Raw genomic sequence first — 23,297 nt, forward strand, 5'->3', positions numbered from 1 at the left:
AGGGAATTATAACATGACAATGCCTGTGTATAAAGCAATGTTCAAATAGAAATGATTGATTCAGTCAGTGTTGAAGAACAAATCCCAGGTGAACACCTCTGGTGTGACTTTAAATGCAGACCTTGAGCCAAAAACTCACAACACTTTACATTTTAAATATTCTAAATATTTCACGCTGAAATGTTTTCCTCGATATTTTGCAATGAGTTGTGGTTAAACAAGCATGATATGCATTCCATGAAGATAAAGTGCCTGTTGTCTTTTTTAGTATTATATTTTTATCTTTTCAAAAAGTCTCTTCATCTCCACTTTTTGCATGACTTTCAAAAGACAGGCTTTTAGATAGATCACTAATATAAGCTATAATTGGTTCACATATTTCTGTAGTGTCCCATAACATACTGTAGAATACGTTTACAGTATGCATGCATTGATTTATTGTTTTTCTTATGCTATTATGGTCATAATTACTCATACCCTAATGTTATCTTAAGGGATTCACTTAAGTATGAAAATAAATAAATCACAATAAATGCCAGCAAATGTTCACTATAAACCCAAACTAGTAGTTTTGTGAATAATAATTATGCTAACCAAATGCACTCAACAAAACATTTTATTATATAATATATCCAGTGAGAGTTTTTTTTATTATTATTATTTAATGGGCAGTCCTTATAGAAACTCATTCAGAGTTTAATAGTTGTTTTAGCGTAAAGCTTTTAATAAATGCCAATAGCTACAATTAATTTGAGGTAAATGTAAGTTACCTGAGATCTAGTTATGACAGCTAGTTTGTTTACATTGGTAGCTAATGATAGCTAGTGCTGCTCACATTATCTAACGGCAATAACAGTTTAACTATGTATTATCTAATGATAAACATTAAGTAAGCTGGCAATTTAAAAATGTCCAAAAATTAAGTTCTTTATTTAAATTACCAGTTAATGTGCTTGAGATAACACTAAAATAAATGGGGTTTAGAGCTGGAAATATTCAGTGTTTGAAACTATTGATTGCCGCTTAAAACATGTTACTTCCACATTCCCCATTTTCCATGTGAGTGTCGCAAGCAACTATATATATATATATATTTTTTTTTTTTTTTTTGGCTTTGGACAGCATGTAATAAATAAATAGATAAATAATCATAAAAATAAATCAAGATTAAAAAAAATGAATTATTAAGATATAATTGGCAGATTAATTGCTAAAAAAAAAATTTGAACTCAATGGTTAAAGGTGAGATGCAAGCCATTTAATTTAAGTCCTGGGTTTTGATATTCTTATTTCTATTTCTTATTTCTATATTTTGTTTTATTTCTATTTCTGCAGTACAGTGACTTTCCCCATACATATTCAAAGAAAGACATACTTTTGTCCTGCTTGTTCATTTGTTTTTTTTTGTTAAACTGCGCCGAAGCAACACAATTCTTGAACATTTTGTCACAATTTAATTTAATTATGTTCAATCTATTTAAATTAGAATTTTAAATTTCAACATGTTTCTATTGTAAACATTGTGGGGATAATACTCTATTAGGAGGGTAAAAGTTGAAATTAAGTTTTTTAATGTGTAATTTTATGTTTTATAGTTTTAATATAATTAGTTGTGATGGAGATTTAGAAGAGATTCTATTAGGTTTTTGAGTTTTTGTGCTTCCTAGTGGAGTCTTTGTTTACTGAAGGCTATGAGAGTACTAAAGTACAGGATGAACATGAGATCATTTTTCACATTAACACATTATGCTAGTTTATACTTTTCTCCCTACTCTTCACTGTAATTGTGTAAAAACTTCATGTTTTGCTACATCAGACTAGCTGATTTTTGGCCTGTCAGCTCCTCCAGCATCCATACAGAGCCCCTCACAGACTGGAGCAGAAGATCAAAACCCCTCATTTTGTGTCGGCCATTGGCCCATGATCCTCTGCTCTTTCTGTAGGTGATCAGGAAGCTGTACTCTGCACTTCCTGTGTCACTCCTGCTCACCCTATAAACAATCAAAAGCATTTATCTAGTCTGATCCTAACAACACAATCCAGCCATGACTGCTGTGAGTCAGATAAGTGTGTGTCTCTGGCCACCTGTTCAGTGTAACCAGGGGTGGTTCTCAATGTGGTCTAAAGTGGGCCGATCTGATGGCGCTGCACTGAGACACCAGCCAATCAACTGACGGCACTCTGTTACACACAACACAGTCTTCAGAAACACAAAACAACACACTTCACCTGGATCTGGACGTGATTTCTGTCTCTTGCCTGTAGACAGCTCTCTAGGGAAGTGCAGTCTGCTTTTGGAGGTGACCCTCAACGAGCCTCTGAAGGGGAAACAGCCGCACAGGATGTTGTAGAGCGTCACCCCCACTGACCAAACCGTAGCCGGTCCTGCGTGATAGCGGTGCCGCCGAAACCACTCAGGAGGGGCGAATTGAAGAGTGCCTGAGACACAACAAGACCACAAACATCATCTGAAAAGGTTCCAGTCCAAACAGATTCCCTTTGGTTGATCATGAAAGTTGACAAACAAACACAGATCACTGCAGTGAGATCAAACCAACCTGCAAAGTATTTGTAGGCCGAGCGTTTTAGCCGATCTCCACAACCGAAGTCCAGCAGCTTGATGTCGTGTGACTCTGTGGAGATCAGCAGGTTCTCTGGTTTGACGTCCCGGTGCAGGACTCCGCGGCTCTCGCAGTGTTTGAGCGCCGTGATCAGCTGCAGCAGGACTTTCTTGGCCAGACTCTCATCTAGAGGTCCGTTCTCCTCACAGAAAGTCTCCAGATCTTGGCAAGGATCCGGACGCTCCAGGATCATGGTGTAGCGTCGGCGACGGTCAAACCAGTCCAGCAGCTGCAGGACGTTGGGGCAGGCAGGAGCCGAATTGACCAGGGTCATCAGCGCCACCTCCAGCGGCAGCCGACCCTGACCTTCCTGCAGGACAAACGCTCCATTATATCCAGCGCTGAATGCGGATCAAACACAACAACAGATTCACACTCAACTTACAACTTTCAGTCTCTCTGGTGTCCTGCTTTTAGAGACGTACTTGATGGCAACCTGTAGACAGATGAAGCACAGTAAATCACGCTGACTAATGATTACAGATGACATTTACTGATATCAACATTTCTAAAGGCTGTTTGAATGAAGAAAGGGTCTTACTGGCAGTCCATCGGACCTGCGGGTCCCAGCATACACAGAGCCGAATCCACCTCGCCCCAGCAATGGGCCCTTCACGTACGCTTCTGCAACACAAGACCACAAGAAATGTCTTTAACAGAAAACATAGTTTCTTTAATTCAGCATTTTCAGTGACATATCATTTAAAAACTGAGTCATCACATGTTTAATATCAGTGTAGTCTGACCTCTGCGGGAGCGTTTGGCTGCTCTTCTGTATGAGGTGGACGGACGCTCATCCTCCTGGCTGCCGCTCTGCCACTTCCTCTTCCTGTGAGGCTGATCTGTGGACACAGAAACGGCCAACTCGGAAGGCAGAGGTGCAATATATCCAGGCAGCTCTTGGCTCAGTGTCTGGTTTGGGTTTGTCAGTGGTTCCTGAGTGCCATCACCAGAGCCACGTCTCTCAACATCCTGAGCAGCCGTCTGGGTGAAAGCAGCACTCCTGGATCTGGAGCGGCCTGAGGATGCAATATTTCACACATCTAATACTTACAGGCTTTATTAGTAATGTTTATTGACAATAAACAATCAGTGTCACTGGTCACATCAAATTTTATAACTTAAGATTTTTAAACTTTCATTGTTAGTTGAGTTTCCCAGCATTATAATTGTGACAAAGAATAAAACATTTATTTCACTGGTTTTCATTTACAAGGAATGAAATACATGTGATCACTCAGCTAAGAAAAACATGTGATTAAATGAGTTAACCTGCACACATTTCTTTATATTAATTCAGTCAATCAATGTACAACATTATATCATAACATATCAATAACAAACAAATGAAAATTAAAACACTCACCTCGTCTTTCACCAAAGTCAGTCATTGACGATCTCCTTCAAACTCCAATAAAAACAAAAAAGAAAGAATGAATGAACGAATGAAATAAAAAAGAAAGAAAGAAAGAAAGATAGAAAGAAAGAAAAAAGATAGAAAGAAAGTAGAGAACAAAGAAGAGAATAATAAAATAAAACTTTCCTCAGAAATAATCTGAAATCCTTCAAAAATAAAACTACTCAAAGAAAATATCCTCCAATCTAAAATAAAAGTCTTCTCTTGCTCTGAACTCCTCCGACAATCACAATCTCAGCACACAGTTAATAATAGTCTCCGAAAGTCTCTGAAATCGCCTCGTCTCTCAACCAACAGATATTGATGGGTTCGATTGTTTATAAATGCAGTCAGAATTCATATCATAACACGCGTTGCTATAGCAACTAAAATTCGAATCACTTATTTGCAAGGCGAACGTCGCGTGCGTGACTACAACAGCGGAAGCGCACGCATATTGAATTTTTACGCACTTTTTTACGCATTTTAACTTGTCAGATTCACCAAAAACTGGCATAAATGAGTATAAATCAGAGATGTTATTATGAGCTCTGTCTAAATTCAATTGCTTTCCCCTGCAACCAATTATTGACAAGAAGTTTAGTAGTCGAAGGTACACAGAAACCTTAACATTTATCCAAAATATTGATCAAATCTAAATAAATAAAACATTTCAAAACAAGACGAAGCGAAAAATATATGGCTATATGAATTTACCATAATGCAAGAGTGGAGAATGATGTTCCTGTACTCATCAAGAAACTTACAGGTGAGTAGACGTTACTTGATGAGGTTCTCTATTCATGTAGAAAAACTGAAACACTTTTATGAAGAAATATAAGACTAATATTCATACAAGATGTTCATTTTGCCAATTTAACACAGAAACCGTCTTTCATTTACTCTGGGAAAAAAAAATGGCTCCATTAATCATATAATCATTTATAATAATCATATAAGCCATTTATATTTCATTTCAATATTTCTGTTGTGAAGACATGATCTAACGTGCTTTATATCTGATACATAAGTGTTTTGTGTCCCATAGTAGGATAAAGTGAAAACATAGGGCTCATAATCATGGATAATAAAACACTGATTGTATTCAAACTGAGCTAAAATATGCAGTTTGTTGTTGCTGATATTTATTTGGTCAAAAGATGAAATTCTGATCACTTGTAAATCAGTAAGATCTTTATAACAGAATAGTAGACTACTTAAATATCAGCTGTAACTCTATAATAGTCAACATTTGAAGTGGATCAAAACCTTTCATCAGAATTGTCCTAAAACCAAAACAATACCCGTTCTTGTCTTAGGACAACTTTGATGAACTTTTTTGATCCAGTTCAAATGTTGACTACTGTATATCTCCCAATAATGTGTCTTTAAATAATCAGAACTCAGTAGTTTTTATTGTAACAGCAAAATATAATGCAATGCAATACAGTGATGATTGAGAGATGAACAAATAAATGCCCCTCAAATGAAATGTGATATTAAAGTTATTCTCATATTTATTTCATGAAACTAATAAGAACTTTTTGACTTTCCAAGTCCTCTTCATCTGGTCAAACACACATCCAGCAGTCATGTGTGGACGGCTCAGACAGGAGATGAAGTGCCTCTCTTCTCAGGACAGATGACCATTGTCTGGAAATCTCTTCATGAATCAGCTCAAGAGGGGTGTTCGGGTCACCAAGAAGCATAATGAAGACATGAACATAATCTCCTGTGTGTCCTACAAAGAGAAGCAGAACATCATGAGTGAAGAAACTCAGATCCTAAAACACTGCACAACCTACTGTACATATCCACTGCACAATAAAACATAACAGTTTTTGTTGGATTGAACATGTTTCAGTGATATGAAAAGGTTGTCGTTTTCTTCCATCTGGAACAGGATGGAGTTCTGTAGCTCTCGAACATCATGACCACTGATACTGCTACATCTACTAGTAAGTCAACAAACAACTGTTAGCTTGGGATATAAATATAGCCTAACTAAAGCAAAAAAAAAGTTGGATGAATTACTGAATTTCACTCTCCATGATTTGTGATCAACAACCGTCTCCAATATAATGGAGTATTTTACTTTTCTGTTGGAATAGTGTTTTGCATTTTCAAATGGAGGAGTAATGGGTTTATGGGATCCATCAGTTGAATCACACTGAGGGAAACCCAACTCTACCGCTGCTGTTGAGATCAAATCAGATGATGCACTGAAACTCCACTGTCACATTACAACTAATTACAACTATAGGGTCTATTAAAGCTTGTGTCAATAACAGGGTTGACAAAAATACCAAAACATGAGCCTGAGATGGCACAATAAATTTCTTGTCATTTTAATGTGTCTTCATTTCATAGATATTTAAAAAATGTTGTTTAAACGTATTTAATTTTTTAATTTTTCCAAGTGGAAAAGGCACTGATTTCGTGGAATGACCCTCAATTGGTGTAAAACTGTTACTGAGCATTTATACTTTAATTTGAGCATAATTTTTGAGTACTTTTTACAGCCCTGCTGATGAGTCTGAGTTTTGTACAAGAGAGATTTATCCTTGTGGTTCGTGATGGTATATATTTGATCTTGTGTTTCCTCAACTATAGTTAACTATTAGTTAATTAGTTTAGTTTAGTTTAGTTTACTACTTTATTAATCCCACAGGAAGCAATTACAATAGGGCTATAAACTATATTAAAATACGTATTGCACATGCTTCAAAATAAACTCAATCACTCATAAATACCTACAAATAGTAAATAACACAATAAGAATCCTTTAAAAAATCTAATTACAAAGACAGATATCCTCTGGCACAATTAATAACATTACAGGTTTTCTTTATCACTTGCTGACGTCACGATCACGCATTCCTCCCTTCATCCTTTTCATAACTGGGGTGTTTTATTATTATGAGGACGCTCATCCTCGGTGACACTGGGAAATGCAGTCTTAATGGCTTTTCAAAACTCTCGTGATTATTGTGATGCCGCAATCATAGGGTATTATTTTTTCGCATGTATTCTTTTAGGTTATTACCTGTCCTTATATTTTGTTAGATGTGCGCAAGACCACATTTCACTATTAAAACAATAATAATAATTAATAATAATAAAAAAGCACCGGGTTATTTTGCGCCAAAGCTCAAGCATCTACTGTACAGTGTGTTAAATTCTATCACTAATTCACAATTTCCCTATAAAAAGTTGCAGCTTCATCGACCTCTACTGGACAAACTGAGTTTTGCAACTGTCCAAAAGCATGACCAGAGCCTTGAAACATTTTCTCACATAAATAAAGACCCTGATCCACAGTACAGTAATGTCATACACACTTAAAAAAAGGTTCGAGAAGGTTTTTTGCAGCAGCAGCAGCAGCAATGACTTAGAAGGACAGGTTCCCCAAGTCTTTTATGGGTTTTCTACTACATATTTTAGTAAGAAACATCATTTACGTTATATTAAGCCATACAGGTCTTAATACCTGGGGTTCCCTTTAACATTATGAATTTAATTGAAATAACACAACATAGAATCTACAAGAACAAATGTCAAGTTAAGTGCCTAAGCCTATCACTATCTTTAAACTAGCCTTCAAGTCCGTTTTATTACAGGTTTTCCACATATTTCTTTATTTCTTCATTTTATTTCTTTATTTATTTTCACATATTTATATTTCTCTGGCCGTTATGTGCTCTTTTTGCAGATTTTTAATCACTTTACTGAAATCAAAGTGTTGGAGTTGTATTATTAATCCCATGTACAGGGACATATATATATTTTTTGGTCTGTATCCAGTATAAATTTATAGATTGAATGTAATGCTATTGCTAAGTAAATAAGTTAAAATTTAATTAATGCATAAATGGGGTCGGCGCCATCGTTTTTGTACACTATATTGCCAAAAGTATTGGGACACCCCCTTCTTATAAACAAGTTTGACTACTTTAGGAATTTCCATGAGTACAAATCTTAATGTTTAAGCATATAATGATATTCTAGGGAATTATAACATGACAATGCCTGTGTATAAAGCAATGTTCAAATAGAAATGATTGATTCAGTCAGTGTTGAAGAACAAATCCCAGGTGAACACCTCTGGTGTGACTTTAAATGCAGACCTTGAGCCAAAAACTCACAACACTTTACATTTTAAATATTCTAAATATTTCACGCTGAAATGTTTTCCTCGATATTTTGCAATGAGTTGTGGTTAAACAAGCATGATATGCATTCCATGAAGATAAAGTGCCTGTTGTCTTTTTTAGTATTATATTTTTATCTTTTCAAAAAGTCTCTTCATCTCCACTTTTTGCATGACTTTCAAAAGACAGGCTTTTAGATAGATCACTAATATAAGCTATAATTGGTTCACATATTTCTGTAGTGTCCCATAACATACTGTAGAATACGTTTACAGTATGCATGCATTGATTTATTGTTTTTCTTATGCTATTATGGTCATAATTACTCATACCCTAATGTTATCTTAAGGGATTCACTTAAGTATGAAAATAAATAAATCACAATAAATGCCAGCAAATGTTCACTATAAACCCAAACTAGTAGTTTTGTGAATAATAATTATGCTAACCAAATGCACTCAACAAAACATTTTATTATATAATATATCCAGTGAGAGTTTTTTTTATTATTATTATTTAATGGGCAGTCCTTATAGAAACTCATTCAGAGTTTAATAGTTGTTTTAGCGTAAAGCTTTTAATAAATGCCAATAGCTACAATTAATTTGAGGTAAATGTAAGTTACCTGAGATCTAGTTATGACAGCTAGTTTGTTTACATTGGTAGCTAATGATAGCTAGTGCTGCTCACATTATCTAACGGCAATAACAGTTTAACTATGTATTATCTAACGATAAACATTAAGTAAGCTGGCAATTTAAAAATGTCCAAAAATTAAGTTCTTTATTTAAATTACCAGTTAATGTGCTTGAGATAACACTAAAATAAATGGGGTTTAGAGCTGGAAATATTCAGTGTTTGAAACTATTGATTGCCGCTTAAAACATGTTACTTCCACATTCCCCATTTTCCATGTGAGTGTCGCAAGCAACTATATATATATATATATATATTTTTTTTTTTTTGGCTTTGGACAGCATGTAATAAATAAATAGATAAATAATCATAAAAATAAATCAAGATTAAAAAAAATGAATTATTAAGATATAATTGGCAGATTAATTGCTAAAAAAAAAATTTGAACTCAATGGTTAAAGGTGAGATGCAAGCCATTTAATTTAAGTCCTGGGTTTTGATATTCTTATTTCTATTTCTTATTTCTATATTTTGTTTTATTTCTATTTCTGCAGTACAGTGACTTTCCCCATACATATTCAAAGAAATACATACTTTTGTCCTGCTTGTTCATTTGTTTTTTTTTTTGTTAAACTGCGCCGAAGCAACACAATTCTTGAACATTTTGTCACAATTTAATTTAATTATGTTCAATCTATTTAAATTAGAATTTTAAATTTCAACATGTTTCTATTGTAAACATTGTGGGGATAATACTCTATTAGGAGGGTAAAAGTTGAAATTAAGTTTTTTAATGTGTAATTTTATGTTTTATAGTTTTAATATAATTAGTTGTGATGGAGATTTAGAAGAGATTCTATTAGGTTTTTGAGTTTTTGTGCTTCCTAGTGGAGTCTTTGTTTACTGAAGGCTATGAGAGTACTAAAGTACAGGATGAACATGAGATCATTTTTCACATTAACACATTATGCTAGTTTATACTTTTCTCCCTACTCTTCACTGTAATTGTGTAAAAACTTCATGTTTTGCTACATCAGACTAGCTGATTTTTGGCCTGTCAGCTCCTCCAGCATCCATACAGAGCCCCTCACAGACTGGAGCAGAAGATCAAAACCCCTCATTTTGTGTCGGCCATTGGCCCATGATCCTCTGCTCTTTCTGTAGGTGATCAGGAAGCTGTACTCTGCACTTCCTGTGTCACTCCTGCTCACCCTATAAACAATCAAAAGCATTTATCTAGTCTGATCCTAACAACACAATCCAGCCATGACTGCTGTGAGTCAGATAAGTGTGTGTCTCTGGCCACCTGTTCAGTGTAACCAGGGGTGGCTCTCAATGTGGTCTAAAGTGGGCCGATCTGATGGCGCTGCACTGAGACACCAGCCAATCAACTGACGGCACTCTGTTACACACAACACAGTCTTCAGAAACACAAAACAACACACTTCACCTGGATCTGGACGTGATTTCTGTCTCTTGCCTGTAGACAGCTCTCTAGGGAAGTGCAGTCTGCTTTTGGAGGTGACCCTCAACGAGCCTCTGAAGGGGAAACAGCCGCACAGGATGTTGTAGAGCGTCACCCCCACTGACCAAACCGTAGCCGGTCCTGCGTGATAGCGGTGCCGCCGAAACCACTCAGGAGGGGCGAATTGAAGAGTGCCTGAGACACAACAAGACCACAAACATCATCTGAAAAGGTTCCAGTCCAAACAGATTCCCTTTGGTTGATCATGAAAGTTGACAAACAAACACAGATCACTGCAGTGAGATCAAACCAACCTGCAAAGTATTTGTAGGCCGAGCGTTTTAGCCGATCTCCACAACCGAAGTCCAGCAGCTTGATGTCGTGTGACTCTGTGGAGATCAGCAGGTTCTCTGGTTTGACGTCCCGGTGCAGGACTCCGCGGCTCTCGCAGTGTTTGAGCGCCGTGATCAGCTGCAGCAGGACTTTCTTGGCCAGACTCTCATCTAGAGGTCCGTTCTCCTCACAGAAAGTCTCCAGATCTTGGCAAGGATCCGGACGCTCCAGGATCATGGTGTAGCGTCGGCGACGGTCAAACCAGTCCAGCAGCTGCAGGACGTTGGGGCAGGCAGGAGCCGAATTGACCAGGGTCATCAGCGCCACCTCCAGCGGCAGCCGACCCTGACCTTCCTGCAGGACAAACGCTCCATTATATCCAGCGCTGAATGCGGATCAAACACAACAACAGATTCACACTCAACTTACAACTTTCAGTCTCTCTGGTGTCCTGCTTTTAGAGACGTACTTGATGGCAACCTGTAGACAGATGAAGCACAGTAAATCACGCTGACTAATGATTACAGATGACATTTACTGATATCAACATTTCTAAAGGCTGTTTGAATGAAGAAAGGGTCTTACTGGCAGTCCATCGGACCTGCGGGTCCCAGCATACACAGAGCCGAATCCACCTCGCCCCAGCAATGGGCCCTTCACGTACGCTTCTGCAACACAAGACCACAAGAAATGTCTTTAACAGAAAACATAGTTTCTTTAATTCAGCATTTTCAGTGACATATCATTTAAAAACTGAGTCATCACATGTTTAATATCAGTGTAGTCTGACCTCTGCGGGAGCGTTTGGCTGCTCTTCTGTATGAGGTGGACGGACGCTCATCCTCCTGGCTGCCGCTCTGCCACTTCCTCTTCCTGTGAGGCTGATCTGTGGACACAGAAACGGCCAACTCGGAAGGCAGAGGTGCAATATATCCAGGCAGCTCTTGGCTCAGTGTCTGGTTTGGGTTTGTCAGTGGTTCCTGAGTGCCATCACCAGAGCCACGTCTCTCAACATCCTGAGCAGCCGTCTGGGTGAAAGCAGCACTCCTGGATCTGGAGCGGCCTGAGGATGCAATATTTCACACATCTAATACTTACAGGCTTTATTAGTAATGTTTATTGACAATAAACAATCAGTGTCACTGGTCACATCAAATTTTATAACTTAAGATTTTTAAACTTTCATTGTTAGTTGAGTTTCCCAGCATTATAATTGTGACAAAGAATAAAACATTTATTTCACTGGTTTTCATTTACAAGGAATGAAATACATGTGATCACTGAGCTAAGAAAAACATGTGATTAAATGAGTTAACCTGCACACATTTCTTTATATTAATTCAGTCAATCAATGTACAACATCATATCATAACATATCAATAACAAACAAATGAAAATTAAAACACTCACCTCGTCTTTCACCAAAGTCAGTCATTGACGATCTCCTTCAAACTCCAATAAAAACAAAAAAGAAAGAATGAATGAACGAATGAAATAAAAAAGAAAGAAAGAAAGAAAGATAGAAAGAAAGAAAAAAGATAGAAAGAAAGTAGAGAACAAAGAAGAGAATAATAAAATAAAACTTTCCTCAGAAATAATCTGAAATCCTTCAAAAATAAAACTACTCAAAGAAAATATCCTCCAATCTAAAATAAAAGTCTTCTCTTGCTCTGAACTCCTCCGACAATCACAATCTCAGCACACAGTTAATAATAGTCTCCGAAAGTCTCTGAAATCGCCTCGTCTCTCAACCAACAGATATTGATGGGTTCGATTGTTTATAAATGCAGTCAGAATTCATATCATAACACGCGTTGCTATAGCAACTAAAATTCGAATCACTTATTTGCAAGGCGAACGTCGCGTGCGTGACTACAACAGCGGAAGCGCACGCATATTGAATTTTTACGCACTTTTTTACGCATTTTAACTTGTCAGATTCACCAAAAACTGGCATAAATGAGTATAAATCAGAGATGTTATTATGAGCTCTGTCTAAATTCAATTGCTTTCCCCTGCAACCAATTATTGACAAGAAGTTTAGTAGTCGAAGGTACACAGAAACCTTAACATTTATCCAAAATATTGATCAAATCTAAATAAATAAAACATTTCAAAACAAGACGAAGCGAAAAATATATGGCTATATGAATTTACCATAATGCAAGAGTGGAGAATGATGTTCCTGTACTCATCAAGAAACTTACAGGTGAGTAGACGTTACTTGATGAGGTTCTCTATTCATGTAGAAAAACTGAAACACTTTTATGAAGAAATATAAGACTAATATTCATACAAGATGTTCATTTTGCCAATTTAACACAGAAACCGTCTTTCATTTACTCTGGGAAAAAAAAAATGGCTCCATTAATCATATAATCATTTATAATAATCATATAAGCCATTTATATTTCATTTCAATATTTCTGTTGTGAAGACATGATCTAACGTGCTTTATATCTGATACATAAGTGTTTTGTGTCCCATAGTAGGATTTACATTTACATTTACATTTATTCATTTAGCAGACGCTTTTATCCAAAGCGACTTACAATTGGGAATACAACAAATAATTCATCCTAAGGAGGCAGATCGACATAGGAAGTGCTCAAAAGTACCATATGTCAGGCGTTGTTAGATGAGTACGGGCTAGAAAGGGAAGATCAGGAAAGAGAGGAGAATTTTTTTTTTTTTTTTTTTTTTTCAGATAGTCAGATAGTGTCGAAAAAGATGGGTTTTCAGCAGTCGCTTGAAGACAGTAATGGAGTCAGCGTTTCGGATGGGGGTGGGAAGATCATTCCACCAGGCAGGGACATTGAAGGAGAATGTTTTGGAAAGTGATTTCGTGCCTCTCTGTGGTGGTACAATAAGGCGTCTTTCGCTAGAGGATCTCAGACTTCTGGAGGGAGTGTAGATGCGTAGTAGTGAATGGAGGTAGGCCGGTGATGAGCCGGTGGCTGTCCTATAGGCCAGCATCAGTGTCTTGAATTTGATGCGTGCTGTAACCGGTAGCCAGTGCAGGGATATGAAGAGAGGTGTGACATGGGCCTTCTTGGGCTCATTGAAGACGAGCCGTGCTGCTGCATTCTGAATCATTTGTAGAGGCCTGATTGTACATGCTGGAAGACCAGCTAAAAGAGCATTGCAATAGTCCAGCCTGGAAATGACCAGGGCCTGGACAAGGAGTTGTGCAGCATGCTCTGTTAGGAAGGGCCTGATCTTTCTGATGTTGTGCAACGCAAACCTGCAGGATCGAGCAGTTTTAGCTATATGTTCTTTAAAAGTCAATTGGTCATCAAAGATTACACCAAGATTTCTGGCTGAAGTCGATGGGGTAATTGTTGATGAACCTAACTGGATGGAGAAGTCATGTTGTAAAGTTGGAGTGGCGGGAAAGACAAGGAGCTCAGTTTTAGCTAGATTGAGCTGAAGATGGTGTTCCTTCATCCATGCAGAGATATCCGCCAGGCAACCAGAGATCCTTGCAGCTACTGATGGATCATCTGGTTTGAAAGAAAGATAGAGCTGTGTGTCATCAGCATAGCAATGGTAGGAGAAGCCATGTGCCTGTATGATGGGGCCCAGAGATGTAGTGTATATGGAGAAGAGGAGGGGTCCAAGAACTGATCCCTGAGGAACCCCAGTGACCAGTTGATGAGTTTTGGAAACCTCCCCTCCCCAGGCCACTCTGAAAGACCTGCCAGAGAGATAGGATTTGAACCAGCGAAGTGAAGTCCCTGTGATGCCCAACGATGAGAGGGTAGACAGGAGGATCTGGTGATTTACCGTGTCAAATGCTGCAGAAAGGTCCAGTAAGATGAGTACTGATGATTTGGAATCAGCTTTTGCAATCCGCAGGGCTTCAGTGACAGACAGTAGTGCCGTCTCAGTTGAATGGCCACTCTTGAACCCTGACTGGTTAGCATCCAATAGGTTGTTCTGTGAGAGAAATAAAGATAGCTGGTTGAAAACAGCTCGTTCCAATGTTTTTGCTATGAACGGAAGGAGAGAGACAGGTCTATAGTTGTCTATGAGTGAAGTGTTAAGTGTAGGTTTTTTGAGCAGTGGGGTTACCCGGGCCTGCTTAAATGTAGTGGGGAAAGTGCCTGTGAGAAGAGATGTGTTGATGATGTGTGTGAGCGCTGGTAGGATTGTAGGAGAGATTGCTTGGAGAAGGTGTGAGGGGATGGGGTCTAAAGGACATGTCGTCGGATGGCTGGAGAGGAGAAGTTTGGTTACTTCTGCCTCAGAAAGGGGATGGAAGGAGAAGAGGGGAGTTTCAGCCGTGGGTGTGGTCAGTTTTAGTTCCTGTATGTGTGGAGCTGAGAACTTATTACTGATAGATGTAGTTTTGTCTGTAAAAAATGTGGCAAAATCATCAGCTGTTATAGAAGTGGTGGGAGGTGGTGGAGGGGGACAGAGCAGTGAATTAAAAGTTTTGAAAAGGTTGCGTGTGTCCGGAGCATTGTTGATCTTGTTGTGGAAGTATGAAGATTTGGCAGTATGGACATGGGTAGAGAAAGATGACAGCAGAGACTGATACATACTCAAGTCAGATGGATCCTTAGATTTGTGCCATTTTCTCTCAGCTGCCCTAAGTTTGGACCGATGCTCACGAAGAACATCGGATAGCCAAGGGTTGGAAGGAGCAGCCCGTGCTGGCCTGGAGGAGAGAGGGCATATTTCATCTAGGCAAGAAGTAAGAGTGGAACATAACGTGTCGGTTGCTGCATTAGTATCCAGAGATGTGAAGTGGGTAGGAGAGGGAAGAGAGGAGGATATTGATGAAGAAAGATGGGAGGGTGAGAGAGAGCGTAGGTTTCGTCTAAAAGTAACGGGTAGGGGGGGTGGGGGTGCACAAGTAGCAAGATGTAGGTTTAGTGTAATGAAGAAATGGTCAGAGATGTGAAGGGGTTTGACCACAATGTCGTCTGAAGTACAGTTTCGTGTGTAGATGAGATCAAGTTGGTTGCCGGATTTATGAGTGTATGCAGTGGTAGTGTGTTTTAGGTCAAATGAAGCAAGAAGTGAATGGAAGTCTGCAGCATAGGGTTTGTCCAGATGTATGTTAAAATCTCCAAAGACCAGAAGTGGGCTGCCATCTTCTGGAAAAGAGGATAGCAGCCCATCCAGCTCTTCTAAGAAGATGCCAAGTTGACTAGGAGGGCGGTAAATGACCACAACATGGAGTTTGATAGGAGATGTTATAGTGATTGTGTGAGATTCAAATGAGTTATAATTGCATAGAGGAGAATGGGTTGAGTATTTCCAGTTGTTGGAAATCAGAAGTCCCGTACCCCCACCCCTTCCAGTCTGACGAGGGGTGTGAGAGAAGGAGAATTTATTAGATAGAGCAGCTGGGGTTACAGAGTCATCTGGACGTATCCAGGTCTCAGTCAAACCTAGGATGCTCAGGCCAGATTGCAAGGAAAATGCCGAAATGAAGTCGGCTTTGTTGACGGCTGATCGACAGTTCCAAAGTCCAACCGTGAAAGAGAAAGGATAAAGTGATAAAGTGAAAACATAGGGCTCATAATCATGGATAATAAAACACTGATTGTATTCAAACTGAGCTAAAATATGCAGTTTGTTGTTGCTGATATTTATTTGGTCAAAAGATGAAATTCTGATCACTTGTAAATCAGTAAGATCTTTATAACAGAATAGTAGACTACTTAAATATCAGCTGTAACTCTATAATAGTCAACATTTGAAGTGGATCAAAACCTTTCATCAGAATTGTCCTAAAACCAAAACAATACCCGTTCTTGTCTTAGGACAACTTTGATGAACTTTTTTGATCCAGTTCAAATGTTGACTACTGTATATCTCCCAATAATGTGTCTTTAAATAATCAGAACTCAGTAGTTTTTATTGTAACAGCAAAATATAATGCAATGCAATACAGTGATGATTGAGAGATGAACAAATAAATGCCCCTCAAATGAAATGTGATATTAAAGTTATTCTCATATTTATTTCATGAAACTAATAAGAACTTTTTGACTTTCCAAGTCCTCTTCATCTGGTCAAACACACATCCAGCAGTCATGTGTGGACGGCTCAGACAGGAGATGAAGTGCCTCTCTTCTCAGGACAGATGACCATTGTCTGGAAATCTCTTCATGAATCAGCTCAAGAGGGGTGTTCGGGTCACCAAGAAGCATAATGAAGACATGAACATAATCTCCTGTGTGTCCTACAAAGAGAAGCAGAACATCATGAGTGAAGAAACTCAGATCCTAAAACACTGCACAACCTACTGTACATATCCACTGCACAATAAAACATAACAGTTTTTGTTGGATTGAACATGTTTCAGTGATATGAAAAGGTTGTCGTTTTCTTCCATCTGGAACAGGATGGAGTTCTGTAGCTCTCGAACATCATGACCACTGATACTGCTACATCTACTAGTAAGTCAACAAACAACTGTTAGCTTGGGATATAAATATAGCCTAACTAAAGCAAAAAAAAAGTTGGATGAATTACTGAATTTCACTCTCCATGATTTGTGATCAACAACCGTCTCCAATATAATGGAGTATTTTACTTTTCTGTTGGAATAGTGTTTTGCATTTTCAAATGGAGGAGTAATGGGTTTATGGGATCCATCAGTTGAATCACACTGAGGGAAACCCAACTCTACCGCTGCTGTTGAGATCAAATCAGATGATGCACTGAAACTCCACTGTCACATTACAACTAATTACAACTATAGGGTCTATTAAAGCTTGTGTCAATAACAGGGTTGACAAAAATACCAAAACATGAGCCTGAGATGGCACAATAAATTTCTTGTCATTTTAATGTGTCTTCATTTCATAGATATTTAAAAAATGTTGTTTAAACGTATTTCATTTTTTAATTTTTCCAAGTGGAAAAGGCACTGATTTCGTGGAATGACCCTCAATTGGTGTAAAACTGTTACTGAGCATTTATACTTTAATTTGAGCATAATTTTTGAGTACTTTTTACAGCCCTGCTGATGAGTCTGAGTTTTGTACAAGAGAGATTTATCCTTGTGGTTCGTGATGGTATATATTTGATCTTGTGTTTCCTCAACTATAGTTAACTATTAGTTAATTAGTTTAGTTTAGTTTAGTTTACCACTTTATTAATCCCACAGGAAGCAATTACAATAGGGCTATAAACTATATTAAAATACGTATTGCACATGCTTCAAAATAAACTCAATCACTCATAAATACCTACAAATAGTAAATAACACAATAAGAATCCTTTAAAAAATCTAATTACAAAGACAGATATCCTCTGGCACAATTAATAACATTACAGGTTTTCTTTATCACTTGCTGACGTCACGATCACGCATTCCTCCCTTCATCCTTTTCATAACTGGGGTGTTTTATTATTATGAGGACGCTCATCCTCGGTGACACTGGGAAATGCAGTCTTAATGGCTTTTCAAAACTCTCGTGATTATTGTGATGCCGCAATCATAGGGTATTATTTTTTCGCATGTATTCTTTTAGGTTATTACCTGTCCTTATATTTTGTTAGATGTGCGCAAGACCACATTTCACTATTAAAACAATAATAATAATTAATAATAATAAAAAAGCACCGGGTTATTTTGCGCCAAAGCTCAAGCATCTACTGTACAGTGTGTTAAATTCTATCACTAATTCACAATTTCCCTATAAAAAGTTGCAGCTTCATCGACCTCTACTGGACAAACTGAGTTTTGCAACTGTCCAAAAGCATGACCAGAGTCTTGAAACATTTTCTCACATAAATAAAGACCCTGATCCACAGTACAGTAATGTCATACACACTTAAAAAAAGGTTCGAGAAGGTTTTTTGCAGCAGCAGCAGCAGCAATGACTTAGAAGGACAGGTTCCCCAAGTCTTTTATGGGTTTTCTACTACATATTTTAGTAAGAAACATCATTTACGTTATATTAAGCCATACAGGTCTTAATACCTGGGGTTCCCTTTAACATTATGAATTTAATTGAAATAACACAACATAGAATCTACAAGAACAAATGTCAAGTTAAGTGCCTAAGCCTATCACTATCTTTAAACTAGCCTTCAAGTCCGTTTTATTACAGGTTTTCCACATATTTCTTTATTTCTTCATTTTATTTCTTTATTTATTTTCACATATTTATATTTCTCTGGCCGTTATGTGCTCTTTTTGCAGATTTTTAATCACTTTACTGAAATCAAAGTGTTGGAGTTGTATTATTAATCCCATGTACAGGGACATGTATCACAATTATTATTATTTTTTGGTCTGTATCCAGTATAAATTTATAGATTGAATGTAATGCTATTGCTAAGTAAATAAGTTAAAATTTAATTAATGCATAAATGGGGTCGGCGCCATCGTTTTTGTACACTATATTGCCAAAAGTATTGGGACACCCCCTTCTTATAAACAAGTTTGACTACTTTAGGAATTTCCATGAGTACAAATCTTAATGTTTAAGCATATAATGATATTCTAGGGAATTATAACATGACAATGCCTGTGTATAAAGCAATGTTCAAATAGAAATGATTGATTCAGTCAGTGTTGAAGAACAAATCCCAGGTGAACACCTCTGGTGTGACTTTAAATGCAGACCTTGAGCCAAAAACTCACAACACTTTACATTTTAAATATTCTAAATATTTCACGCTGAAATGTTTTCCTCGATATTTTGCAATGAGTTGTGGTTAAACAAGCATGATATGCATTCCATGAAGATAAAGTGCCTGTTGTCTTTTTTAGTATTATATTTTTATCTTTTCAAAAAGTCTCTTCATCTCCACTTTTTGCATGACTTTCAAAAGACAGGCTTTTAGATAGATCACTAATATAAGCTATAATTGGTTCACATATTTCTGTAGTGTCCCATAACATACTGTAGAATACGTTTACAGTATGCATGCATTGATTTATTGTTTTTCTTATGCTATTATGGTCATAATTACTCATACCCTAATGTTATCTTAAGGGATTCACTTAAGTATGAAAATAAATAAATCACAATAAATGCCAGCAAATGTTCACTATAAACCCAAACTAGTAGTTTTGTGAATAATAATTATGCTAACCAAATGCACTCAACAAAACATTTTATTATATAATATATCCAGTGAGAGTTTTTTTTATTATTATTATTTAATGGGCAGTCCTTATAGAAACTCATTCAGAGTTTAATAGTTGTTTTAGCGTAAAGCTTTTAATAAATGCCAATAGCTACAATTAATTTGAGGTAAATGTAAGTTACCTGAGATCTAGTTATGACAGCTAGTTTGTTTACATTGGTAGCTAATGATAGCTAGTGCTGCTCACATTATCTAACGGCAATAACAGTTTAACTATGTATTATCTAATGATAAACATTAAGTAAGCTGGCAATTTAAAAATGTCCAAAAATTAAGTTCTTTATTTAAATTACCAGTTAATGTGCTTGAGATAACACTAAAATAAATGGGGTTTAGAGCTGGAAATATTCAGTGTTTGAAACTATTGATTGCCGCTTAAAACATGTTACTTCCACATTCCCCATTTTCCATGTGAGTGTCGCAAGCAACTATATATATATATATATATATTTTTTTTTTTTTGGCTTTGGACAGCATGTAATAAATAAATAGATAAATAATCATAAAAATAAATCAAGATTAAAAAAAATGAATTATTAAGATATAATTGGCAGATTAATTGCTAAAAAAAAAATTTGAACTCAATGGTTAAAGGTGAGATGCAAGCCATTTAATTTAAGTCCTGGGTTTTGATATTCTTATTTCTATTTCTTATTTCTATATTTTGTTTTATTTCTATTTCTGCAGTACAGTGACTTTCCCCATACATATTCAAAGAAAGACATACTTTTGTCCTGCTTGTTCATTTGTTTTTTTTTGTTAAACTGCGCCGAAGCAACACAATTCTTGAACATTTTGTCACAATTTAATTTAATTATGTTCAATCTATTTAAATTAGAATTTTAAATTTCAACATGTTTCTATTGTAAACATTGTGGGGATAATACTCTATTAGGAGGGTAAAAGTTGAAATTAAGTTTTTTAATGTGTAATTTTATGTTTTATAGTTTTAATATAATTAGTTGTGATGGAGATTTAGAAGAGATTCTATTAGGTTTTTGAGTTTTTGTGCTTCCTAGTGGAGTCTTTGTTTACTGAAGGCTATGAGAGTACTAAAGTACAGGATGAACATGAGATCATTTTTCACATTAACACATTATGCTAGTTTATACTTTTCTCCCTACTCTTCACTGTAATTGTGTAAAAACTTCATGTTTTGCTACATCAGACTAGCTGATTTTTGGCCTGTCAGCTCCTCCAGCATCCATACAGAGCCCCTCACAGACTGGAGCAGAAGATCAAAACCCCTCATTTTGTGTCGGCCATTGGCCCATGATCCTCTGCTCTTTCTGTAGGTGATCAGGAAGCTGTACTCTGCACTTCCTGTGTCACTCCTGCTCACCCTATAAACAATCAAAAGCATTTATCTAGTCTGATCCTAACAACACAATCCAGCCATGACTGCTGTGAGTCAGATAAGTGTGTGTCTCTGGCCACCTGTTCAGTGTAACCAGGGGTGGTTCTCAATGTGGTCTAAAGTGGGCCGATCTGATGGCGCTGCACTGAGACACCAGCCAATCAACTGACGGCACTCTGTTACACACAACACAGTCTTCAGAAACACAAAACAACACACTTCACCTGGATCTGGACGTGATTTCTGTCTCTTGCCTGTAGACAGCTCTCTAGGGAAGTGCAGTCTGCTTTTGGAGGTGACCCTCAACGAGCCTCTGAAGGGGAAACAGCCGCACAGGATGTTGTAGAGCGTCACCCCCACTGACCAAACCGTAGCCGGTCCTGCGTGATAGCGGTGCCGCCGAAACCACTCAGGAGGGGCGAATTGAAGAGTGCCTGAGACACAACAAGACCACAAACATCATCTGAAAAGGTTCCAGTCCAAACAGATTCCCTTTGGTTGATCATGAAAGTTGACAAACAAACACAGATCACTGCAGTGAGATCAAACCAACCTGCAAAGTATTTGTAGGCCGAGCGTTTTAGCCGATCTCCACAACCGAAGTCCAGCAGCTTGATGTCGTGTGACTCTGTGGAGATCAGCAGGTTCTCTGGTTTGACGTCCCGGTGCAGGACTCCGCGGCTCTCGCAGTGTTTGAGCGCCGTGATCAGCTGCAGCAGGACTTTCTTGGCCAGACTCTCATCTAGAGGTCCGTTCTCCTCACAGAAAGTCTCCAGATCTTGGCAAGGATCCGGACGCTCCAGGATCATGGTGTAGCGTCGGCGACGGTCAAACCAGTCCAGCAGCTGCAGGACGTTGGGGCAGGCAGGAGCCGAATTGACCAGGGTCATCAGCGCCACCTCCAGCGGCAGCCGACCCTGACCTTCCTGCAGGACAAACGCTCCATTATATCCAGCGCTGAATGCGGATCAAACACAACAACAGATTCACACTCAACTTACAACTTTCAGTCTCTCTGGTGTCCTGCTTTTAGAGACGTACTTGATGGCAACCTGTAGACAGATGAAGCACAGTAAATCACGCTGACTAATGATTACAGATGACATTTACTGATATCAACATTTCTAAAGGCTGTTTGAATGAAGAAAGGGTCTTACTGGCAGTCCATCGGACCTGCGGGTCCCAGCATACACAGAGCCGAATCCACCTCGCCCCAGCAATGGGCCCTTCACGTACGCTTCTGCAACACAAGACCACAAGAAATGTCTTTAACAGAAAACATAGTTTCTTTAATTCAGCATTTTCAGTGACATATCATTTAAAAACTGAGTCATCACATGTTTAATATCAGTGTAGTCTGACCTCTGCGGGAGCGTTTGGCTGCTCTTCTGTATGAGGTGGACGGACGCTCATCCTCCTGGCTGCCGCTCTGCCACTTCCTCTTCCTGTGAGGCTGATCTGTGGACACAGAAACGGCCAACTCGGAAGGCAGAGGTGCAATATATCCAGGCAGCTCTTGGCTCAGTGTCTGGTTTGGGTTTGTCAGTGGTTCCTGAGTGCCATCACCAGAGCCACGTCTCTCAACATCCTGAGCAGCCGTCTGGGTGAAAGCAGCACTCCTGGATCTGGAGCGGCCTGAGGATGCAATATTTCACACATCTAATACTTACAGGCTTTATTAGTAATGTTTATTGACAATAAACAATCAGTGTCACTGGTCACATCAAATTTTATAACTTAAGATTTTTAAACTTTCATTGTTAGTTGAGTTTCCCAGCATTATAATTGTGACAAAGAATAAAACATTTATTTCACTGGTTTTCATTTACAAGGAATGAAATACATGTGATCACTGAGCTAAGAAAAACATGTGATTAAATGAGTTAACCTGCACACATTTCTTTATATTAATTCAGTCAATCAATGTACAACATCATATCATAACATATCAATAACAAACAAATGAAAATTAAAACACTCACCTCGTCTTTCACCAAAGTCAGTCATTGACGATCTCCTTCAAACTCCAATAAAAACAAAAAAGAAAGAATGAATGAACGAATGAAATAAAAAAGAAAGAAAGAAAGATAGAAAGAAAGAAAAAAGATAGAAAGAAAGTAGAGAACAAAGAAGAGAATAATAAAATAAAACTTTCCTCAGAAATAATCTGAAATCCTTCAAAAATAAAACTACTCAAAGAAAATATCCTCCAATC

General features: G+C 37.7%; 3 protein-coding genes across 3 annotated transcripts; all 3 read right to left on the reverse strand.

Annotated features, from left to right (window-relative positions):
* Window positions 1-1,807: 1,807 nt before the first annotated feature.
* LOC141340091 (serine/threonine-protein kinase pim-3-like) lies at window positions 1,808-4,012 on the reverse strand. Its single transcript, XM_073845025.1, has 8 exons — window positions 3,988-4,012; window positions 3,368-3,649; window positions 3,163-3,245; window positions 3,007-3,057; window positions 2,559-2,931; window positions 2,230-2,439; window positions 2,100-2,181; window positions 1,808-1,991 (listed from the first exon to the last, which is right to left on the reverse strand). Exons 1-8 carry the CDS (start codon window positions 4,010-4,012, stop codon window positions 1,808-1,810), a joined length of 1,290 nt encoding a protein of 429 aa, XP_073701126.1.
* A 1,576-nt stretch (window positions 4,013-5,588) lies between these two features.
* On the reverse strand, window positions 5,589-12,037 carry LOC141340092 (serine/threonine-protein kinase pim-3-like). Its single transcript, XM_073845026.1, has 9 exons — window positions 12,013-12,037; window positions 11,393-11,674; window positions 11,188-11,270; window positions 11,032-11,082; window positions 10,584-10,956; window positions 10,255-10,464; window positions 10,125-10,206; window positions 9,844-10,016; window positions 5,589-5,758 (listed from the first exon to the last, which is right to left on the reverse strand). The coding sequence occupies exons 1-9, from the start codon at window positions 12,035-12,037 to the stop codon at window positions 5,589-5,591; spliced, it is 1,449 nt and encodes a 482-aa protein (XP_073701127.1).
* Window positions 12,038-16,631: 4,594 nt separating this feature from the next.
* On the reverse strand, window positions 16,632-23,089 carry LOC141340093 (serine/threonine-protein kinase pim-3-like). Its single transcript, XM_073845027.1, has 9 exons — window positions 23,065-23,089; window positions 22,445-22,726; window positions 22,240-22,322; window positions 22,084-22,134; window positions 21,636-22,008; window positions 21,307-21,516; window positions 21,177-21,258; window positions 20,896-21,068; window positions 16,632-16,801 (listed from the first exon to the last, which is right to left on the reverse strand). Exons 1-9 carry the CDS (start codon window positions 23,087-23,089, stop codon window positions 16,632-16,634), a joined length of 1,449 nt encoding a protein of 482 aa, XP_073701128.1.
* Window positions 23,090-23,297: the final 208 nt, after the last annotated feature.

This window comes from Garra rufa, chromosome 8, assembly GCF_049309525.1.
Source record: "Garra rufa chromosome 8, GarRuf1.0, whole genome shotgun sequence".
Lineage (NCBI taxonomy): Eukaryota > Metazoa > Chordata > Actinopteri > Cypriniformes > Cyprinidae > Garra > Garra rufa.